Source organism: Prosopis cineraria, unplaced genomic scaffold (genome assembly GCF_029017545.1).
Source record: "Prosopis cineraria cultivar Desert tree isolate PC_DT_omini unplaced genomic scaffold, ASM2901754v1 PC4, whole genome shotgun sequence".
Classification (NCBI taxonomy): Eukaryota; Viridiplantae; Streptophyta; class Magnoliopsida; order Fabales; family Fabaceae; genus Prosopis; species Prosopis cineraria.
The window spans coordinates 12,874,967-12,897,079 of record NW_026555335.1 but is presented as its reverse complement, the minus strand read 5'-3'; the positions used below and the strand labels follow the sequence as shown (position 1 = coordinate 12,897,079).

The window sequence follows — 22,113 nt, the reverse complement described above, 5'->3', positions numbered from 1 at the left end:
ATTGATAAAATTCAATAATCACTCATTGAATGAATGAATTTAAACTACTCATCAAATTCAAATCCAATTACTGTAATTAAATAAGACATTGAGACTGAGTAGAATGGGATGAGATGGGTTGGAGGAGTACATTACATTTTTATCTATATCAATCTGTTTATTTGTGTCATTTTTTTCCTACACCGATAGAGTTATTTGAGTAAATCTATATGAGCATACCAATATTTCTAATGGGAAAATTTCAAGTGGGGACCTTTGACCAAACATATTAAAAAAAAGAACCCTAGAATTTATGAAATTTCATTATAGAACCTCGTACAAAATTGAAATTAAATTTGTGACGAAAATGATGAAATTTTCCTCATTTAAATGAATAATATACTGTAGCTAAGACGACTTGTTCATTCACATATTATAAATTATTCATTTACTTATGAAATATTATTAATTACCTAACATCACTTGTTTATAGTCTCAATTTTATTTGATTTTATTTTAAGTATTGATTTTATGATAAAATAACTTGTTGGTTTTCATATTGTATGTTATTTATTTACATACGAAATGTTGTTCGTTTTTATACTTCACTTGTTTATAACCCTTGGAATGAAATCAAGTAAAAGTAGGATTATAAACAAGTAAAATAAAAAAATAAACAACATTCTCTAAGTAAATGAATAATATATAATATGAAAATGAATAAGTCATCTTACCTATAATATGTTGTTCATTTAAATGAAAACAATTTAGCTATTTTTATTATAAATTTAATTTTAATTTCATATGAGGTCTTGTGGTGAAATTTCAAAAATTTTGGAGTTTTTTTTTTAATATATTTGGTCAAAGATACCTCACTGCAATTTTCTATTTTCTAATTCTAGCTACTATGGAGTGTGGAGACGTATGCACGTTTTTTTCTTTTTTCTTTTTTCTTTTTTTACCAACTTTGATTTTGCATTGGGCAAGTGATTATAACGCAGGCCATGAAATAATCTGCGGAACTGCGAGATATTTCTAGAGGGACCAAATCTCCCTGTATAGGCATGTTTTTTTTTTTTTTTAATCCTCTTTGTTTCATTTAATTTTAATATCCTGTACATTTTTCTGTCAATCACTGAGAGAATAAAAAGTTTCACATCACCTTTCTATGCCAAACAATAAAATAAATGTCCTTTTATAAGCCACCGGATACAATATTCTGCTTGTCATGGATCTCATTCTCTCAAATATTGTACCACCTGCGTTTACTTTTATTGGATCTCATTCCTCTTGTTTGGATTTCAATTGACATAAATTGATTATATTCTTTATGTTTTATTTTTAAGAATTAAATGTTAACAAATATAAAATATTTTTATTTTTAATATTTTAAGATATAATTAATATATTTTGTTAAAAGTGTACATAATAAATAAATTATTTTATAATTATTTTAATATAAAATACTGTATTAAGTAAAAACAAATATGGAAAGATGGTACTCTTTTCATTCTTATATATATAATGTTTTATAGAATTTTTTTTGTCTATAAATATAAAAGATTGTTGGTATGTTTTTTTAATAAATGAACTATTATACCCTTATTAAATTAGAAAAAGAAAAAGATAAGTACTCTCATTAATTTACTTTAAAAAATATATTTATTTTTTATTTATAATATTAGGGGCAAGATTAAAATATTACTGTACTTTTAATTAGATAACTAACTTTTATTAATTTACATGATTCAATTAAAAATATCTTATATATAGGGACAGAAAGAGTATTAGTTTAAACACAATTAATTATTTTATTAGATGTGAGACTAGGTTAAAAATATTTTATATTTTTGACAAAAGAAGTAGAAAAATTGATTTAATAAAACGTGATGATGTTTTGATAGTATTTTTTTGAAATTGATTTTAATAATTAAATATGTTTGGATAATTTTTCAGAATCAATTATAAAGATGGAAAGTATAAGAAATGCTCAAATACTTAGAATTAATTCTCAAATGGAGAAAAAAATAACTTATATCAAATGGAGTTTCAAAAGGCAAATAAAATTTGAAAAAGTTGAAGATGTTTAGATAAGATTTTTCAAAAACTACTATAACTTAGGACCCAGAATTGATTCTACAAGTGTCTCCAAACAGGCCAAAAAGAACTAGTTTTTATAAAATGATAAACAAGGAATATTGCATATTAATCAATTAATTATTGGCCAAAGAAATCAATTTATTACTTATTTAAAAAATTAGGTAAACTTAGTTTTGAGAGGTCATAGTAATTAACTAATTATCCCAATCGAGCATATGTACCTTGGGAGGATATATATATATATATATATATTTTATCGTGGAAATGATGACACGGATCAATTTGGTGCACATAGGTGAAGTAATATAAATTAAAAGGTCGACATTTTAATATTTTAGGTAGATTCTAAACATGCAGATTCTTGATGGTGATTAGCTTGCTTAAAATTTGGAATGAGCTTATTGATAGTTATATTGATAAATGTTATTGTATATTTCATTTTATTTATCTTGAAGGTGTAGTGGTGAGCGCAGAATCCCAAACCAATGGAGGCATTAGATGTAAAAATAATTTAAAAAAATTAACATATTCTTATTTTCAATAAAAATAATATAACTTTATATACCAAAACATAATAATTTAAATTTAAATTTAATAGTCTTAGAATTTAAAATCTATTAGGTTTAAATGACATATCAAAGAGTTAATTTTAGAATTCAAATATACTTTATTTTTAGTCTAGTGGGTTCAAAATTATATTGGGATATGGTAGGTGCAAATTTTCAAAAATTACAATGCATACTTGTGAGATAATTTTAAAATTTAGTAGAAGTATTTGCCTACCCTCAATTATATGTAGATCTGCTAGTGCTTTAAAATTGACCAATTTTTCATGATAGATTGGCAATTAAATGAGTGCATGGTTAAAGTGATTGAATCTTTTACAAGATGTTATTTGCATTTTTTTTTTCAAGAATACCAAGAAATAACATTGAAAAATATTTTTTAGAAAGAAAATAAGAAATATACCTAGAAAAAATAATAGGATATGTACACATTTCTCATTTCTTTTCTAGAAAACACGCTTCACCCCGCCAAATATTACACTAGTGTTTGAATAATGTTCTATATATATGTTACTAGTAACAATCATTTTTATTACAAAGGTAGCCAATGTAATGATGTAAGAAAAACAAATTAGATCATATTAGTTAACATCAAGTTTCCACACCCTAAGGGTGGAGCATTGTAGATGGTGGCATCAAAATTTTCTTAGCAAGCTTGATGGGTTATCCGATAATATCCACACAGGTGTTATATAATTCTCTGGAAAAAAAAAAAAACATAGTTGATTTTATGACAATCCAATTGCACATAATGAGATCCTTAATGTTTGTGATATGTATGTTTGATAAGTGGGTGATTTTCCAAGTGCTTGTTCTTGATAAGGGAGATTGTGTCAGCCAAGTCACAATAAAAATTGACTCTTGGGCGTTTCTCCTTCCAACAAATAGAAAGACCTTCTTTGATAGTTTGGATTTCAATTGTTATGCTTGAGTGAAATTCAAGGTATTTAGCGAAACCTTTAATCCTATTGTTAGAAAAGGTGTGAGAAATGTAATTAGAAACAATAATGGGATATGTACAACCTTTAATCCAGCAGATTGGAGCAAAAAATTTGTGCTTGGAAATTTCGCTAGCACTGGAGCTCGCTGCCTTATTCACTTCCGGTAACAATCTTCTTACTTAAATAATTTTCAAGCACATCCATACGCTATTTCCCAGATATAAAGCTAATCCCTGTAGGTTTTTTTATAATGGTAATCACTGTAGTTTTATTCGATGGAATATAGTCTTTTAGACAGTGTGCGTAATATGTAGTTATGTACAAATCATTTTTGCTTTTGGTGTTCACATTCAGAGTTTTCCCTTTAATTAAAAAAAAGAAAGAAAGAAAGAAAGAAGGGAACGTTATAATTAGAGATCTCATAAGAACATTAACAACAATTATAGATCTTAAATTATTAAAATATCAATAACAAACTATAATCTTTACTTGCAATAAATTATCTTTCATTGAGTAGCTTGAGATTCACAACAGAGTTTAGTAAATTCTCACATAATGCTATGAAGATTCCCAATGATCTTTTGTTAATTTCCTGAGCCAAAGAGAAAAATTACAAATAATTAACTTGCGATTCACAACTAACTCTCATAAATTCCTTCTAAATATATTTAGTAAATTTTTCAAAGCATTTATCTGTATATTGATAGCAAAAAAAAATCATATGTTATAGGCTTGAGATTTATAAATAATTCTCATAAATTCCCAACTAATGTTATAAAAAATCTCAACTATATTTATTTGATTTTTAAAGTGATTTATCTATATATTAATAATAAAAAATTGAGATTTACAACTGACTATCATAAATCTTCAACTGAAGTTACAAAAAATTTCAAATGTATTTAGTAAATTTTTCAACTAATTATTCATACTTTTTAATTGCAAGTAAGGATTAAGGTTTATTATTTGAATGGGTTTGTAATTATTATTAATATTTTTATGGGGTCTTTAATTGTTATTTAAAAAAAATAGTATGTTGTAACGTGAGAATTACTAAAGATGATCATGTTAGAGCAGTATTTGTGGGTGAGAACCCTGAATTTATAAAATTGACTGGATGTTCAATTAAAAAAAAAGAAAAAAGGAGGGTGTTAAATATTTATATATTTTTTTAAGCAACGATGATATTGTTCTTACACTTAAAAAAAGGAGTGGTGGAATGGGACCCGCATCTATCAATGGTCTGAAAAATCATCCTTTAGGGTAGACTATAGACTTTAATTCAATTGTTCTACTAATAAAAAATATCATTATATAACTTATATTATAGTTTGAATGGAAGGTAGTAATATCTTTAGTTTTCTGAATATCAAGCAATGGAATGTAAAAAATTACACTATCTCATTTTATTTTTTAAATTCAATTAAATATTATTTTGTTATAGTATAATATAAATTTAATTACAATTTTATATAAATTTATTAGTTTTATATACACACACATGTATTACTTTCATTCGTAGTGAGTGGTGGATTGATATAATTAATTTTCTTTTGACATGACTTTTTTGTTTGTCAAATTTGCTGTTTCTGAATTCTCATGTTGTTAAGGATAATTTGGTCAATTCACCAACAAAACTGATTATCTCAATGGAGAATGACAACTAAGTATCAGCGGACTAATTTATTCCTTCTAAGTCCTAAGCAATTTCAGAATATCAGGCAAGTTTCCTAGTCCTTAAGTGTCATTTTAATATATTGAAAGAAGTCTAAAATACCCTTGATAACTTGGTTAAAATTCCCTAATTTTGTAATTTCATTGTAATAAATTTACTAACTTATTTTTCTAATTTTAACAAGAAACAAATTTAAAAAGTTTAGCTCTCAATTTTAAAACTTTAAACTAATGAATTTATAACTTATTTTTTAAATTTTAAAAAGGAATACAATCATTAATGTTTAAAGTGAAAAGTAACAAAATCATTATTCTAACAATTATAGGGATTTACAAGTTTGGCTCCCAATTTTACAAATTTAAATTGATAAATTTACAATTTATTTTTTAAGAATAACATGGATGTTAATGTTTTAAGTTAGAAAATAATAAAATCATTATTCTAACAACTTCAATGATTTGCAAGTGTGGCTCCCAATTTTATAACTTTTAATTGATACATTTGCAACTTATTTTTCAAAGTTTAAAAAATAACATAAGTGTTAATGTTTAAAATTAAAAAGTTATGAAATTATTATTCTAACAGTTCTAAAAATTTAGAAGTTCGTCTGTCAATTTTACAACTTTAAATTAATAAATTTGTAACTTATTTTTAAGTTTTAATCATATATGTAACTTGAGAGCATTTAAGTCAATTCTTTTATAATCAAATTTGTTAAAAAAAATACATGAGTCTTTGTTTACATTCTGAAGTTGATTAGAATTTAAGTTGAATTAATTAACCAGATTTAATTGTTATTCTCCCTTGTTCCTAACCTGAACTTTAGCTTATCAGCAATTTCATAGGTCTTTAAATCACAATTGTCTCTCCATCCTTTTCAGCAAATCTGCCAAATTTTGAAAGTGGCGAGACAAACAAGAAGTGGGAATAGCCACATATTTCACACCAACAGCGATTGATGAGAAAGGCACCTTGCTTTTGTTTATCATAAAATTGAAATGGCTCCACTGACCCGACATTTGGATTGCATAACTATGCTGCCATCCAATGGCCCAAATAGTGTGCTGCTGAGAGAGTGCTGATCCCTTCTGAAAATTATTGTGCTGTTTCATTAAGCTTGCTTCTAGAATCAGCAACAATGAGCGTTGGGACTTTTTTTTTTTGTTCATTATTGTAAGTTTTAAAATTAAATTTCATATTAAGTCAAAAAGTTTAACATGCAATAAATATATTACAAATGTAAATTACTTTTAATAATTGATTATATCATTAATACACAACCAATTCATGATGGTGGTAAAATAGAAAAAGGGCAAGATTTAGGGTATTTAGCCTAATATAATTAATATATTCTTATCCAATCAAATTAAAACAATTGAATTTTAATGTGTTAATAGTATTAATATTAAGAATTTATTATAAAATAAATAATCTATAAAAAATGCACATGTCTTGATTTAATTAAAAACAAGCATCTTACATATATAATGCTAAATATATAAGTTTTTTTTTTTTCAAAATGCTAATAAATGTTTCAAACAGGAATACATTGTAATCTCTCATAAATATAAGACTAAGAGAATATCTTTCTAAATGTTTCTTATAAAAAGAATCAGTAAATTTTAAAATTTAATAATAGATTCAATTAGTTGTTGTAACTTGTAAGTAGTATCATGATTTATGAAATATATTTTCTTATGATTTTTCATTAGTTTAAAATATTGATTTGATATATTTATAGAAAAAGGAAAGATATATGTGGAAAGATAGAAGTAATTTATTGTTTATTAAGAAACTTGTAAAATTATAGCAAGCAAAAAAAATATGAAGGAATTATAGAAAGAAAGAAGGAAAAAAAAAACATGCAAAAACATAAGCACAGGCAACAAAGTCAAAATTATTAAATAGGAAAAATCTCATTCAACAATCATAGTAACAATTTAATAACTTAGAAGGGCCAAGAAATTTTAATATATTACCGTAGGATTAGAAGACCAATTGAAAATAATTTTAGACAAAAAATTGCCATAATACTCTTGCTTTCTAATAAAAAAAAAATTATAACTTTCCCACGATCGCAATGCCAACACCAACCACCATCACCCCAAGTGCCAACAACCAATTAAATTCTCAAGGTGGTCAAGGAGGGTTAAGCCACAATTATTTTCTGATTATATAGTGCAAAATTTAACATATTTAGTCAACTTAATTTTTCAGTTTTCAAATCATTTGCTTGCTAAAACCTTAATTCAATTTTTTATTTCATGTTCGCTTATTTGTTAAGTTACTAAGTGGTACTTGCCAACTTAATAATAAGTTTCAGTAAAAACTTATTATTCAGTTTTTTTTTTAAATCACTACTAGTGAATTTATTAATAATGTGTAGTTATCACTTCTATTTCTAAACTATTTACTTATTAAGAACTTAAGTTAACTTGTAATATTTCTTAACATTTACTTATCTAATATAAGGAGAACTTGCTAACAATAAGCTTAAGGTTCAATAGGTACAATGTATTTTCATATGATATGAAATGCACTCGTTAAAAACTTAACCAAACTTGTCGTTTCCCTTAAGGTGTATACTTGCGTATTAAACATTGTTAACAATGTTATCTAAGTAAATTGACAAGGTAATTTACTAAATTTACAAATTCATTTAATGTTTTGATTAGTATACTTCAGGGTTATGACTAATTTTTCAGGTTTAATATATTGATTTGATATAGTTTCCAAAAAAGATGAAGGATATATGTGAAAAAGATTGAAGTAATTTGTTGTTTAGTTAGAAACTTGTAAAATTACAGCAAGCATTAAAAAAAAAAGAATGAGAAATTAAAGAAAGAAGAAAACACGCACAATCAAAAGTGCAGGCCTTCTTAATTGTGTCAAACAGAAAAGCTTCATATTATTTAAATGAATGGTGGCGTTATACCAAGGTGTAAACTTGAGCTAGTAAATGGGTTTAAAGGAAAAGTGAATTCACACGTACAATTATTCGTAGCGAGTTAGATGTAGCATTGGACAATTTTTTGAAATTTTGAAAATTATTTTGCAAAATTACAAAATTACCTGTATAACATAGTTTTCCTGAAATTTTACATTCCTTTTGAAATATTTGGAGAATTGTTGGATATTATAAAATTTTCATAAGTATTTCAAAAGGAATTATTATAATAATATTGATTACTATAACCCCCTACTTAAATCTATTTATTTAGCCTCATTATTTTTATAATGAATTTTTTAATTGTGATTAAGTTGGTTTTATTGCATGCATTATGAGGTCTGCCTATAAAAGGCAATGCTTATCACAGGCTTTTGGAGAGTAAAAGATGATCTTTCTCTCCTTCTCTCTCAGTGTTTCATTAGTGCTGGTATTATTTAAGTTATTTTGAAAACTTTCGTTGTTTTGTATCTTTGTTCATTTTGCAAGAAGAGTCTGTTTAATTTTAAAAAATTACCACACAATCAACCTAGTGTAATGAAATAACTTTTAAAAATAATATCTTTAAATATGACTCAAAATATAATTCTACGTAATGGTGCCACCACAAGCAAGAAGGTATTAGAATATGTTTGCAGTATGAATATACGTAAGATGGAGTTGAAACTTGCAATTTGAAATGAAGTTGTTTTAGATATATAAAAGCAACACTCTGGCAAATATTTTGTTAGCTTTTGAAAACAGATGTTCTCATCATTAAAAGATTGTTGGCCTGAAAAAGGAAATGAAAATGTTCGCTCATAAAAAAAGGTAATCAAAGATAAATCTGTTACTTTTTATTGCCAAAAGAACTAGACGTTACCATTTTTTAAATTTTAAGATACAAATATAATGGAATATAGTTTTGGAGGAAAAAGAAAAAAAAAATCACAATCAAGAACCACCAAAGATAATTAATTATACTGTAGGATCAAATAATTTTGATATTACTCGACGGGACCAAAAGACTTAAATATAACTAAAATTTGTTTTAAAAAGATAAAATTATCCCTAATGTATATTTGTTGTGATAAGGGAATTGATTATTATTAAAATAAAAGTGAGACTTGTTTTTTTTAGTGGAAACTTATTTGCCATATTACAACAATTCCTCCACCAAATTAATATTTTATAATTATTAATGAAGGAATTAATTATTATTAGAATAAAATGGGACTTGTTTTTTTTTTTTCAAATGGAGACTTATTAATCAAATCACAACACTTGTTTCTTTCCACCATCAGATTAAATTTTTGAAATTGTTAATAAGGAAATTGATTGTTGTTAAAATAAAAAAAAATTTTTTAAACGAAAATTTGTTCACTAAATCACAATATTTGCTCCTTTCTATCACTAAGATAATTTTTTATAATTATTAATTAGGGAATTGATTATTGTTAAAATGGGAACAAAATTTATTTTTTTTTCAAATGGGGAGTTGTTGTTGAAAGAGTATATACATACATATAAAGGATAGTTCTATCTTTTTACAATAAATTTAATTATATGTAAATTCTTTAATTTTATAGAATAATGTCAAAATTATTTAATCCCGCAACATAATTAATTGCCTTTGATCCTTGATTGTGGTTTTTCTCAACAACAAAAAAATTGTGATGTTGACTGTTGAGAACATAGGTAAGATATTATTATTATTATTATTATTATTATTATTATTATTATTTTTCTAAAAGATACTTCAACAGGAGTGTTTTTGTCAATAGAAAAATAAAAAATCTCATAGCCATTATCAGGGGGTTGACCGCTCGTCCACCTAATAAAATCATAACGTGTGTAAACCCCAAAACAATAATGAAACCACTTCCCCCAGTGCGGGCCCATTTTATTTTTATTTTCTCTTTGCCTCACTAAAAATTTAATCATTGATGCATATTTAAATTCAAAATTTTTAATTAATCTGGATCAATCTCTAATCAATTGATTCAAATACCTGATAATAATATGAGCCCATATTTAATAGTGTGTGATAGGTAAAAGGATTTTGTATATTTGATTTAAAAATTAGTAAAATTATCTAAAAAAATTCAAAGTTTAAATGAACTATTTAGAAAGAAAATTAAAAAACTTGGCTAAACTTTTAAATAAAAAACCTTTAGTCCTTTAATTATATGCAAAGTTTCATTTTGTTCCCATAATTTTATATTTTTAATCATTTAATTTTAACACTATTAATTTCATCACAAAAAATATATACATTAAATTTTTATATACTAAAAAAATATTATCAAATATTGACATATTAAATTTAATTTTTTAAAATAACAATAATTAATATAAAAAATAATATTTTAAAATTAAAGGTGTTAAGGTTATGTGATTAAAAATATATTTTTTAAAATTAAATGAGCAAATTAAAATTTTTGTATAAAATTAAATGATCGAAAGTATATTTTAACTTAAAAAGCTCTAAAAGTCATCCTCACAAAATTAATCAAACACAAATCCTTACTTTTTTCTGTAAAAGTACAAAAATAAATCTTGCAACAATTTTTTTGGTAATTAAACTTATATCAATATTTAATGTAATAAAAGAATCATTGATAAATCTTAAATTGGTCCCAAAAATAATGCTTCATGAATTTCTCCGAGTTGTCAGGAGTGGGCTGACGTATTTAACAACAGTCAACACCCTCACCTCAACTTTTCACATCCCTCGCCACTCCACTGATTCTGCAGAATTATTAATTATTGTCTCGTATGACCACATTTGCGGGCCGGAAAATAATTGAAATTATCAATGCTAGTCTTTCTTGTCATTGATAGAGTTAAATTTATTAACATGTACATAATTATATCAATTTTGTTGCTTAAATAATGATGAGTTGAATATTGTATAAATAAAATGATTATTAACATTTCTACATTTTTGTCTTAACCATCGTATTTTTTTTTTCCTTCTAAAGCTTTGCCGTTACGCATTCAAGGATTCTAATTTACGCCTGCTTATTTCTTTTTGTTTTCTACTCATTGTTCATATAACTTATAATAATTTTAATGAGCTATTATGAAAAGTAATGGAATTTATGTGCATGTTAGCCATTATTAAGTCATTATGGTCATATCCAAAAAATATGAACTAATGTTATAAATAGATTAAACTGATATTATGTTTGGATATATATATATATATATATATTTGAATTTAAATTTAGACTTGAGCCAAATTTATTGTTTGGATAATTAAAAATATATAGTGAGCCAAATCCAAGTTCTCCTTCAATTTTTTTATAATTTAAAATCCTTTTAAAGCCCCTATTATTTCAAATCATAACTTAATTTCTTTTGTAATTTAATCCAAATCTATGAAAACTTGATTGATCGGCTCGCCAACAGTAATTAGACTGAATTGCCAAAATTGATGAAAACAAGTCACCACCGTTGATCGAAAACAGATGACCAACTTTCATTGAGACCAAACCAATGACAATGACCATGACCAAATAGCTGACTTCCACCAGGATTAGATTGACAGAAACAATCGAGATGAGACAATCGACATCCACTAAGATTGAACCGACGACAACTGCAATGATAAGGACCAAACTACTAACTTCCATCGTGATCAGAATGATAGTGCCGACGAGGATTGAATGGCTAACTTTTACTAGGACTGAACTGATGATAATGATCGAGAAAGGATGGTCTAGATGGAAGTCGGTCATTCGGTCCAAGTGAAAGTCGGCCATCCTATCTCTGTCGTCACCATCAATTTAGTCCCTATGGAAGTGGGTCATCCTATTCCAGTCATTACCGTCAGTCTATTCATATGGAAGTTAGTCATCTTGTCCCAATCATTGCCGTCGGTCTTGATAGAAGTTGGCCGTTCAGTTCTAATGGTCGCTGTTGGTCCTGTCCCAATGGAAGTTAGCTATTTGGTCCCTATCATCACATCGGTCCTGTCTTGGTGATAGTCAGCCATCCTGTCTCGGTCATCGCTTGTGCTACAGTCCCAATCAACTTTGACTATTTAATCCCGATGAAAGTTGGCCATTCGTATTATCGACTTTGATTAATTGTCCAAGTTTTTTTTAAATTCAAATATAAAATATAAAATTTTACTTTAGATTTAAACAAAAAATTTTAATATTATAATTTAAAATATTTTATATCATCAAAATAAAGAATTTAGAATCTATAAATTTTAAATGTAAGATTTTAAATATGAAATTTTAAATCTAAATTCTCAACTTAAATCCACCTATTCAAATGCAAACTTAATGAATTTGGAGCAACGACAACAATTAAAATATAAGGGCCAATACTAACATTAAAATACAATAAAACAATATAAATGATCATTTATATTTTTCTTAAATTATACTATCCAATTTCTTGATTTGTTTTGCAAAGAAAATGGGGAAAAATTTGTCCGTGGGAACCGTCTTCGGTATCCCGTTTTGAGGCCTTTTGTAGTTATATGCATTTTTTATAGGAAAAAAGACAACAAAATCTTGTTAAATTATATAAATAATAATTTAATTTTTTAAAATACTATAATTTTATTGAAGTCTTTAAAAATTTTTGTGTCAATAAATTTTAAAGTAAAAATATTATTTTACTTTTATTGAAAATAATAAGCCACAATTACAACTTTTTTTTAAGGAATAACAATTTTTGTTCAATGAATTGCAAGTGTTAAATAAGAAATCACAAATTATCAAGTATGTAATTTCTATTATTTAAAAATAAGTTTTCAAAATAACAAGTCCCAATCACAACTTTTATTTAAAAAATAATAAATTTGTTCTGTAAATTGTAAGAGTTAAATAAAAAATCATAAATTATTAAGTGTAATTTCTATTATTGAAAATTAAATTTTTAAAATAATAAGTCTCAATTATAAATTTTATTTAAAAAATTATAAAAATTAAATAAGAAATCACAACTTGTCAATAAAGGATAAAATGATCTTTCTAATTTAAAATTTATTGAAACAAAAGTCTCCAAAAAATTTAGTAAAATTATGACATTTTGAGAGATTAAATTATCATTTATATAATTTAGGAGAGTTAATACCGTTTTTTCCTTTTTTATATTAAATATTTCGACGCATATGAATGTTATTTTGCAAGTTTTAGATATCTATTTGGTTCAGCAGCAGCATGAATGTGATATTGCTTGCTTGTGCTTCCTCAAATATTAATTTATTCAGTTTTTCTCTCTCCATCTCCTTTATCTAATAAGTTGGTTGTCTATTATTTTATAAAATAATACTACCTTCATTTAAAAATATAAAACATTTTTTAACAAGTTGAATATTTAAAAATATAAAGCATTTTTAATCTTTTGAAATATAATTATTGTCTTTTTTTAAAAGTGTCCCTATTGATAATGACTTTATATTTATATTTATTATAGGGTATTTAATAAGGGTAAATATGAAAAGATAAGGTTAGTTTGAAAGTAGGTAACTACTTTATTGGAGGTGAGATTTAATTAAAATTTTTTTATATTTTTAAATGGAGGGAGTATTAATATATAATAACGAATTATTATTTTCTCATGTATTGCATGGAGTGGATGAATAGATAAATGATCTAATGAAACATATTTTATATATAAATTTAAATGGTGCCCGATAAAAAAATTACAGACCCCAAAACAAAAAATAATTTAAAAATATATTTATAGTTATAATAGATTTAAAAATAATTTTATAAAATTTACAAACATCTAAGTCTAAAAAGACATAAATAATAATGTTTAAAAACATTAATAATAAGTCAATAACCTATATCTATAACTTTGAAAAATATTTTTATTTAGTTTTTAAGTTTTTGATAGAGCACAATAAATATTGTATAACTCATGTAACTGACTTTCATTTAGTAGGATAAGGTTTATTATTATTATTTTTATTAATTATTATTATATTCAAATTGCCTTATTTTACATTGTTGGGTTTCATCCTTTATTTTCTCACCTTTTTTATTTTATTTTATTTTTGCAACTTGATATTAATACTGTGTCATTGGTTTTTTTAAAAAAAATTACAAAGCCACAAAAAATTCATAAAAAATATGACAAATCAAGTCATGTCAGAGTATAAAAAATCTCAAACCAATTGAGTGGAAAATAAAAAATCCTTATGTCTAGATTATCATATGAAGATTGATGTGCAAGCAAATCAGCACATTATTCACTTTTCTAAAAATGTAATCAAACGTGATTATCCACATAGAATTGAAAAACGGGCGGGCTCGATTGTCATTGGCTAGGTCCACAAGGATTTGAGTCTTTAAGTCCAATTTTTCATATTTCACCTTTTTCTTGAAGCTCGACACTTATTTGAAAGACTGAGGGTCGAGCCTGCAAGCTCGATTCTAAAAAAATTTAAAAAAATAAAATTAAATTAAGCATTACAAATTAATTAAAATATTTGAAAATTAAAAACAAAATTATCATAATCTTATAGAAATTAAACAACACACATTTAAAAGTCTAATAATAAAATTCAAATTTTAGTTAAAAAAATCATTTTTTATAAGTACACAGATATAATAATTATAGAAAAATAAAAAATATCAAATTTTTTTTCCTGTACACTGATATTTATTAAATTATATTAAATTAATTTTAGAATAAATTAAAATTAATAATATAATGCATGTAGAATCAGGACTTCAGGTGAACAAGTTTTTGGCTTCAAACGTGTATTCCGCTAAGGAAAAAAATTAATAATAGTATAATAAGGCTTGAAGGGCCATCCAAACCTGAGGTTTTTTTTTTACAGGATTTATCAAAACTAGGCCCTCAAGCTCCGTTACTTTAAAAAATTTATTTTTAAAGTCCAAACTCTTATTTAAAAAGGCTTCCAAGCCTAACCCTTATTTTCAGCTCTATTATCCAGTCTCTTATAATGAATTCCTCGATTTTCTTAATAATTTTAATGAGGGGATGGTTATTCGAGAATTCATGCTAAATGAGTATAAGAATTTCAAGAGAGTTAAAATAAATGTTAACTTCATGAAACTTGCCATTCCAACATATTTTGATTCCTTCAAGGATATCCAGTAGTTTTGTAGTGATAATAGGATGATAGCCAACGTATTTTGGAAAACCCTTACTCCAATTATCTTGATTATCTCAGATGATCAAGTCACCATAATTGTTAACTGAGCCATCATATTGAGTTTTACTCAGCCTACTTCAAGAAGATTCCATCTAACTTCAACTCTATCACCTTGTAATAACATGTAGTTGAGCCTTAATCAAAGATTTAGGTAGTTTATTATATCTTAGGTAGATGTGAAAGCAATACTGAGGTAAATAAAGTTGCAGGCTTTTATTTCCCTTGTATTGAGGCAAATCATGATGGAGGAGGAAAAAAATAAAAAAAGCCTGCTTTACGGAGGCATCATTTGGTTTCAACTCTCTCACCTTGCAATAACATGTAGTTGATCCTTAACCGAAGATTTAGATGATTTTTTATATGTTAGGCGGATGTGAAAGTGATATTGAGGCAAATAACTTTGTAGGCTTTTATTTCCATTGTGTTGAGGCAAATCATGATGGAGGAGATAACTTTGTAGGCTTCTATTTCCCTTGTATTATTGAGGCAAATCATGATGGAGGAGGGGGGAAAAACAAAGAAAGGGGGGGGTGTCATGAGCGGAGAATGCCTTGGTCAAGTCGAGGAACACGTGCACTGGTTCAACGCAAGGACATAAAAGAATATATATATGTCTCTTCTCATTATCCATGACCTGCTTCAAAATCATCAAACCAAGTACTCTTTCTGTCACAAATAATAAAACAATTTTAAAAAAAATTTATCCTCTAAATACAATTTAAAAATAATAATGTTTCATTATTAATACTTTTTTCAATATTATTTTTTAAGTGAAGAAAAAATTGATATAATATTATAGCATAATGATTAAATATATAGAGATATTTTTTATTTTTTATTTTTTGAAAAATTGAGTTAGTAGAGCATCATCATTGTATTTTATTAGTATACATAATATTATCTCTTTTTCCCTCATAATGTAGAACAGAGGAAATATATTCTAGCAAGTTCCTTTACACATGCACTGTTTTCTTTACAAGAGAAGAGAAGATTAAAGAAGCCAACCAGTTCCTAAAGAGTAAAACTCTATTACATCATTAAAAGGATGATTATGAGCGTTATCCCTGCTCCGTAAATTATAGCTATGAGTACAATTACATACAGGATTCTATTTTAAATATTTCACTTTTCCTTCTTAAAATATGTCCTCGTCATCTCCATTTACATACAACAAGACAATCGACCGTGAATCATGAGAAAGGAGAAACATGAGAATAGAACTTATATGAGTGGATCTCATTGCAATATATATATATATATATATATTGTCACAGTGTCTTTAACATTTTCTTTCACATAATAAAAAATCTTGTAGCCATCTTAATATGTGTTGATGACGTTGTAATGGCGACAAGAATTCTCAGTGGCATAACCATAATTTTATGATTGTTCAAATACAAATACACAAGTAGAGCTATCGCTGCAAAATCCATACAATCACATGAACCCTCGAATCTTTTTTTTTTTTTTGGGAGGTGGGCTTGGCCACAAAAAAATGAAGATTATTCTAGCAATAAATTGTATGGGTAAAATAATATTAAAACTTAAAAAGGTCTCAGGTTAGAAAGGGGAAAAAAAAAGTCTCAAGGAAAAAAAAACAATACTAAATATGTATTTGGTTGAAAAGTTTTGAAGGAGAGAGAAAATGTTCTCCTCTCCTTATTTGGTTAAGAAATTTTGAAGAGAAAGAAAGTGAAAATCTTTCCTCTTCTCCCCGTACATTTTTCCCCATCAAATTGGGACTTTTTGGATTGGGGGCCAAATTTCTTAACCAATTTACCCTCATCTATTTTCTCATGTTCCTTGAAACCCATCGGTAACATAAACTCCCGATCTCCACCCTTACTCATTATGGCCATTTGTGCTTCAATCTTATCCATCCTGCCCTGGTCCCCTGTATATAGATGAAGTTATAGGTCGCCCTATAAGGAAGAGGAAGTTGCCGCCATCACAATCAAAATCTATGCAATGAAGAGGAAGTCACCAACGCTCGCTGTAGACTATAATTTTGAGCTTCAAGTTGTCCATCCTCGAAGTGAATGGAGGATGAGGAGGTCTACATTTTGCTGGTTAGGAACCAGAAGTCATTCACGGAGACTGAGAAACCAGAAATCAGTGGAGACGTGAAGGAAAGTGAAAGCTTGAAGTCATTCAATGGTATGTTACTTTCAGAATTTTTAATCAACTTCTATGGTTCAGTCAAAGAAATCAACTTTCATGGAAATTTTTATGGGAGTTTATTCATTATTTATTTAATCAAATGATTATCCATGATAAAATTTCTTTTTTGGTGTAAATTAATTTATATAACATGGGAGTTAAAAATATAAAAGCTAATATATATGTGTGTGTGGGCATAATAATAAATTAGTTATTATCTCTCTCTGCTCTCCCAACAATACCAAACAACATAATATATAACAACCCCCCCTCCCAAAAAAAAAAAAAAACAAAGAACGAAAAAACCAAACACAACCTAAGAGCATCGTAGAGGCATATGCACCTGGTCCAACACATATCATGAATTTATAGTGGGAAATGGGTTGTTCAACTGTCAATTCGCCTTTCAACATCTCACTATGTTAATGCATATCCATATCCATACAAGTGGTGGACATAACTCGTCACTTGAGGGATCATATGTAATAATGAAGAATAAATGCTTAATCATCCGACACAATAATAGTATAATCCTCTCAAATCCTTTGAACTGCTTAAATCCCACATGTGGAAGGACCGTGGGGATTAACACATCAATATTGATCAAATAGCAGGCTTTCAGAAACTCTAGTCTACTCATCACATTACTGAATTCACACAATTACCAATCACACATTCAAATAAATATTCCACACACACACACGCACACACACACAAAGGACTTTCACATTTACTAATGATTCTTGATGACAGCACAGACTTCAGTAGTTATATCTGGCTAGTAGATATCCTTTACATTCAACTCTTTTTCACATCATTTTCTACGGTAAAAATTTTCTACTGTAAACATCAACCTTATCTTTCGTTTTTAAGATGACGTGGGGTGGAGTGTGCAGGTAGAGGATGGAGCTCTTAAACTTTAAAATCAAATGTTCCAAGCAAAAGTTGTCGTTTCCATTAGTCAGAATCAAATCAACTTTAAAATAGGCGACTTTGGCAATTTGGCACCTCGCAACAAGGAAAATCCAAAAAGCCTTATTGATCCACCTTGACTACATGAAGATTTGAGACCAACAAAATATCAAAGAAAAATCAACCAACATAATCTTAAGAATTCCCACACCTGATGAGGGTAAATATAAAAAAAAATCAACCAACACAATCTTAAGAATTCCCACACCTCACGAGGGTATCCTAGGATCCAATAACACCTCACAGGGGTCCTGGAAAAGTTCCACTTTCCCTCTGTTCATTCCACTTTTCAATCTGCAACATTTTAGTCCAAATAGAAAGTTAAAATATGGAGAAGAAATTAACATTTAACTTCATACATACACAATTGAGCATATTTGTGTAGATAACAAGGAGACCACTCAACCATATTCACTATCTCAAAATTATGTAAAGTGAGATAACCATCAAATCAGCACAATACATTATTATGCCCCAAAAAGTAGGAGAGACTTTAAAAAGAAGATCCACGTATCAATTATCAAGCATGAAGACAACATGCATTGATCTTTCAGAACACACAGCGTTTTAAGCAATCCTGCAGTTTCACAACTTAAGCATCCGCTATTCATTCCACTAACAAAAAGTTGTAAGGGGGTATATGCAGAGACAAATAAGGTGTTTGTTTCCACCTCATTCTTTCAGGAATGTGTTACCTCTCAAGTTCTAGATCATTTCTAATAAGAAGAAAACCAGCAAGTGAGAAAAAAGGAGTGAAAGAACTGAAGCAGATAATTATGGAGAAAAAGAAAAGTCATAGTTCTGAATAAAGTGACCGGCAGATTACAAGCTATGGACATGAAGCAATATGATGAATGCCTGGACCAGAAAATGGACAAAACACAAGAGAAAGGAAACGATTCTAGAATTTTAAGCCTGCTAAAGGTCTCTCACATGAATCCCAAACTCTGCCTATCCCTCACCTTCTCAGCCCCACTTTTATTCCCATTTTTTCTCACAAACTTCCTATAGATTTCTTGATTTGCTCCCACCCACATCTCTTACACACTTGGATATTTCTCAAGGCAGCCCATCCATCATCAATATCATTCTGTCCCACAGCCCAATATTCTCTCAGCTTAGTAAAATAATTCATCATATGTCAATTGTACCTACTACTTCAGAATGTATTGAAATTCAATTAAAAGAATGTCAGACTCAGACCTCCCAACAAGTGAACTACGGGAGTCTCTCCGTGACCCAGATCTATATCAGCACCATGACTGTAAATATACAAACTTGCATCCGTCAATGTAACAAGCTGAAAAGAGTCGCATAACCTAATTTATTGGCACTCTATGCACCCGACATATATACTCATTAGAAAAAATCTAAGAGAATCAAACCAGGAAATGAATTGTGATAGTTAGACACAATAAGAGATTCTGTTTCTCATTTGGTTGCTTTCATCTAATTTTCATCCATACAAAATGCCTAAATCCTACCTTTCTAGTGTATATTCTCAACTTTGGGTTGGCCCATATCATGTGTTGTTCTTTCTTCACTAGATCATCATCCATCAGTATCCATACTTGTATAGAAAGCAATAAATCTAACTAGCTTGGTATGAATAACTCAGAAGTAATGCTGCCGTCTGAAAAAGACATATTATGCTAACAATTTTTGCTGGATTATTATTATGTACTAAATATTGCTGTCAGATAATTATGATATTAAGCAGAATCATGCATAGCTATGTTGATTACTGACAACAAATTTTGGTAAAATTTTCTGTGGATTCCACAGAGTTTAGATGAGATATTTTTACAAGAGGAGAAATAAATGCTTGGAGACAGATTGTTAAAATAAAGGGATTAAATCCATGATTCTATGCCTATTTCCTAGGGTCAGATAATAATTAACTAATCAGCTACTATTATAACATCTATAATACCTAACAATAACAACAACATCTCAAAATGGGAACTCGCACGCAATATAATAGACTGCAAAAACGTACACGGAGTTCATTAATTCTGTTGATAATGCATAAATCTTTTAATTTCAAATCGTTTACGAAGTTTACAATGTTGAGGGTTATATATCATCAACTTTTAGCAATCATCAATGATATCAGTCTTAAATCAGAAATGTGCTATAAATTTTTACATTTACACAAAAATCCAGTCAGTTCAAGTAAACCCGTCAGCTAAGGGCCACTTACCCATTCACCAGGGCAAAGGGAACGATAATATTTAGCAAATCTCTCACAATCATTTGTAACTTCACCCTTTGCTGCTACACACCTGTCATGAAACTTTAAAGTTCAAGAACAAAATCTAGAAACAAATTCCTGCTAAGAGAGATAGCCAGTGTTAGACAACCAACCTATGGAATTCAACATAGCGAGTGAAACAATGTCTGGTTTGATTGGTTGTAGGAAAACGAAAATCAGCAGGTGCTGTTTTCAGCTCAATCTATAACAAATAAAAAATAAAAAAGGAGACAAATTATATGAGGAAAAATTAAGAGGATAGAAAGCTATTGCACCAGTCAGTTCAAAGCTCAAAAACAAAGCAGGATAAATCAGGTTTCAACTGAATGCTAGAGGGTGACCTAGTATTAGGATCCCCGGTTTGAAACACAATGAAGACAAAGGCGCCCTGTCAACCAAATAAATGAATAAAGATACTAGAAGCATACCTCAGCTTCTCCTATATTCTCCACATGCAATGATTTGTGTGAATGTCAACAGAAGCTAAAGAAGACTTGATTAGGAGGCTACATAAGATTCAATTATATTATAGCCCAATAGATGAAACCGATATGAAAATGAACCTATTATACTATGAATTTAACTATCAATAAAATAACTTATTAGTTTTCAAAAATCTCCGCAGCTAATCCTACAGTCAGAAAAGCACACCCAACTAACAATTTGAGCACGTTCCCACCACAACTGAACCAATAAATCAGAGACGAACATCCGTCAAATAAATTCAGGAAAAAAATAATTCAAGATAGAAACAACCATCGAAAGTCATAAGGCAATAGCGGAACGAAGCGCAGTCACGAACAGCGAAATCAAAAAAGACGGACAAGAACATGAATTTCGATAAGCAAAAAGGGATTAAAATGCTAAACATCCAAATAGATAGCTTTAATTTTCATGATATAACAAGAGTTATGAAAAATTAAAAATAACAACAATAATGTCGAAGAAAATAGAAGCTTGCCTCCGCCATGAGAGAGAACAGAGTCAGAGATCAAGAAATGAGAGATAGATGGTCGCCTTTCGGGGAAGGGATGCGAATAATTCTGTGCCGAAAATTAAACAAGCCTTTATTGTAATTTCAAATTCAAATTGAACAATTTGGCCCAAAAAAATTCAAATCGAACAGCGCATGAAATATAAAGGACAACTACCCATACTGAGACCCAATTACATCTCGTCACACTTAATTGGGCCTTTAAGCCGAGTTAGCCATGAGAAATTAGGCCCACAACAACTCCACATGACCTGCCTCAATAATAACTAGGCACTTTTCTTCATGCTGTGCGTGGAAGATGACATGAGACAAGTAATACACCCTCCATATCAAATTATAAAATATTAAAAAAAAATTATCTCAAAATATAAAACATTTTAAATATATTAAGGT

General features: G+C 28.0%; 1 protein-coding gene across 5 annotated transcripts; it reads right to left on the bottom strand.

Annotated features, from left to right (window-relative positions):
• Window positions 1–16,697: 16,697 nt before the first annotated feature.
• LOC129307781 (cytochrome c oxidase subunit 6b-2) lies at window positions 16,698–21,825 on the bottom strand. 5 transcript variants are annotated; one of them, XR_008592480.1, is made up of 6 exons: window positions 21,688–21,825; window positions 20,840–20,928; window positions 20,676–20,757; window positions 18,681–18,766; window positions 17,325–17,437; window positions 16,698–17,234 (listed from the first exon to the last, which is right to left on the bottom strand). XR_008592480.1 is itself a non-coding variant. In XM_054948691.1 (5 exons), the coding sequence occupies exons 1-4, from the start codon at window positions 21,694–21,696 to the stop codon at window positions 18,713–18,715; spliced, it is 234 nt and encodes a 77-aa protein (XP_054804666.1). In that variant the 5' UTR covers window positions 21,697–21,825; the 3' UTR covers window positions 16,698–17,437; window positions 18,681–18,712. The 5 variants fall into 5 exon arrangements, 4 of the variants coding, with proteins under 4 accessions (XP_054804666.1, XP_054804663.1, XP_054804664.1 ...); XM_054948691.1 differs by having other exon boundaries at window positions 16,698–17,437; XM_054948688.1 differs by lacking the exons at window positions 16,698–17,234; window positions 17,325–17,437 and adding an exon at window positions 18,413–18,623.
• Window positions 21,826–22,113: the final 288 nt, after the last annotated feature.

Excerpts from the sequence above, each read along its gene's own strand:
- LOC129307781 (XM_054948691.1), bottom strand. Across the intron at positions 20,758-20,839 it reads CGCTATGTTGAATTCCATAG|GTGTGTAGCAGCAAAGGGTG; the intron begins GTTGGTTGTCTA and ends GTTTCATGACAG. Across the intron at positions 18,767-20,675 it reads CCCTTTGCCCTGGTGAATGG|ATTGAAAAGTGGAATGAACA; the intron begins GTAAGTGGCCCT and ends AAAATGTTGCAG.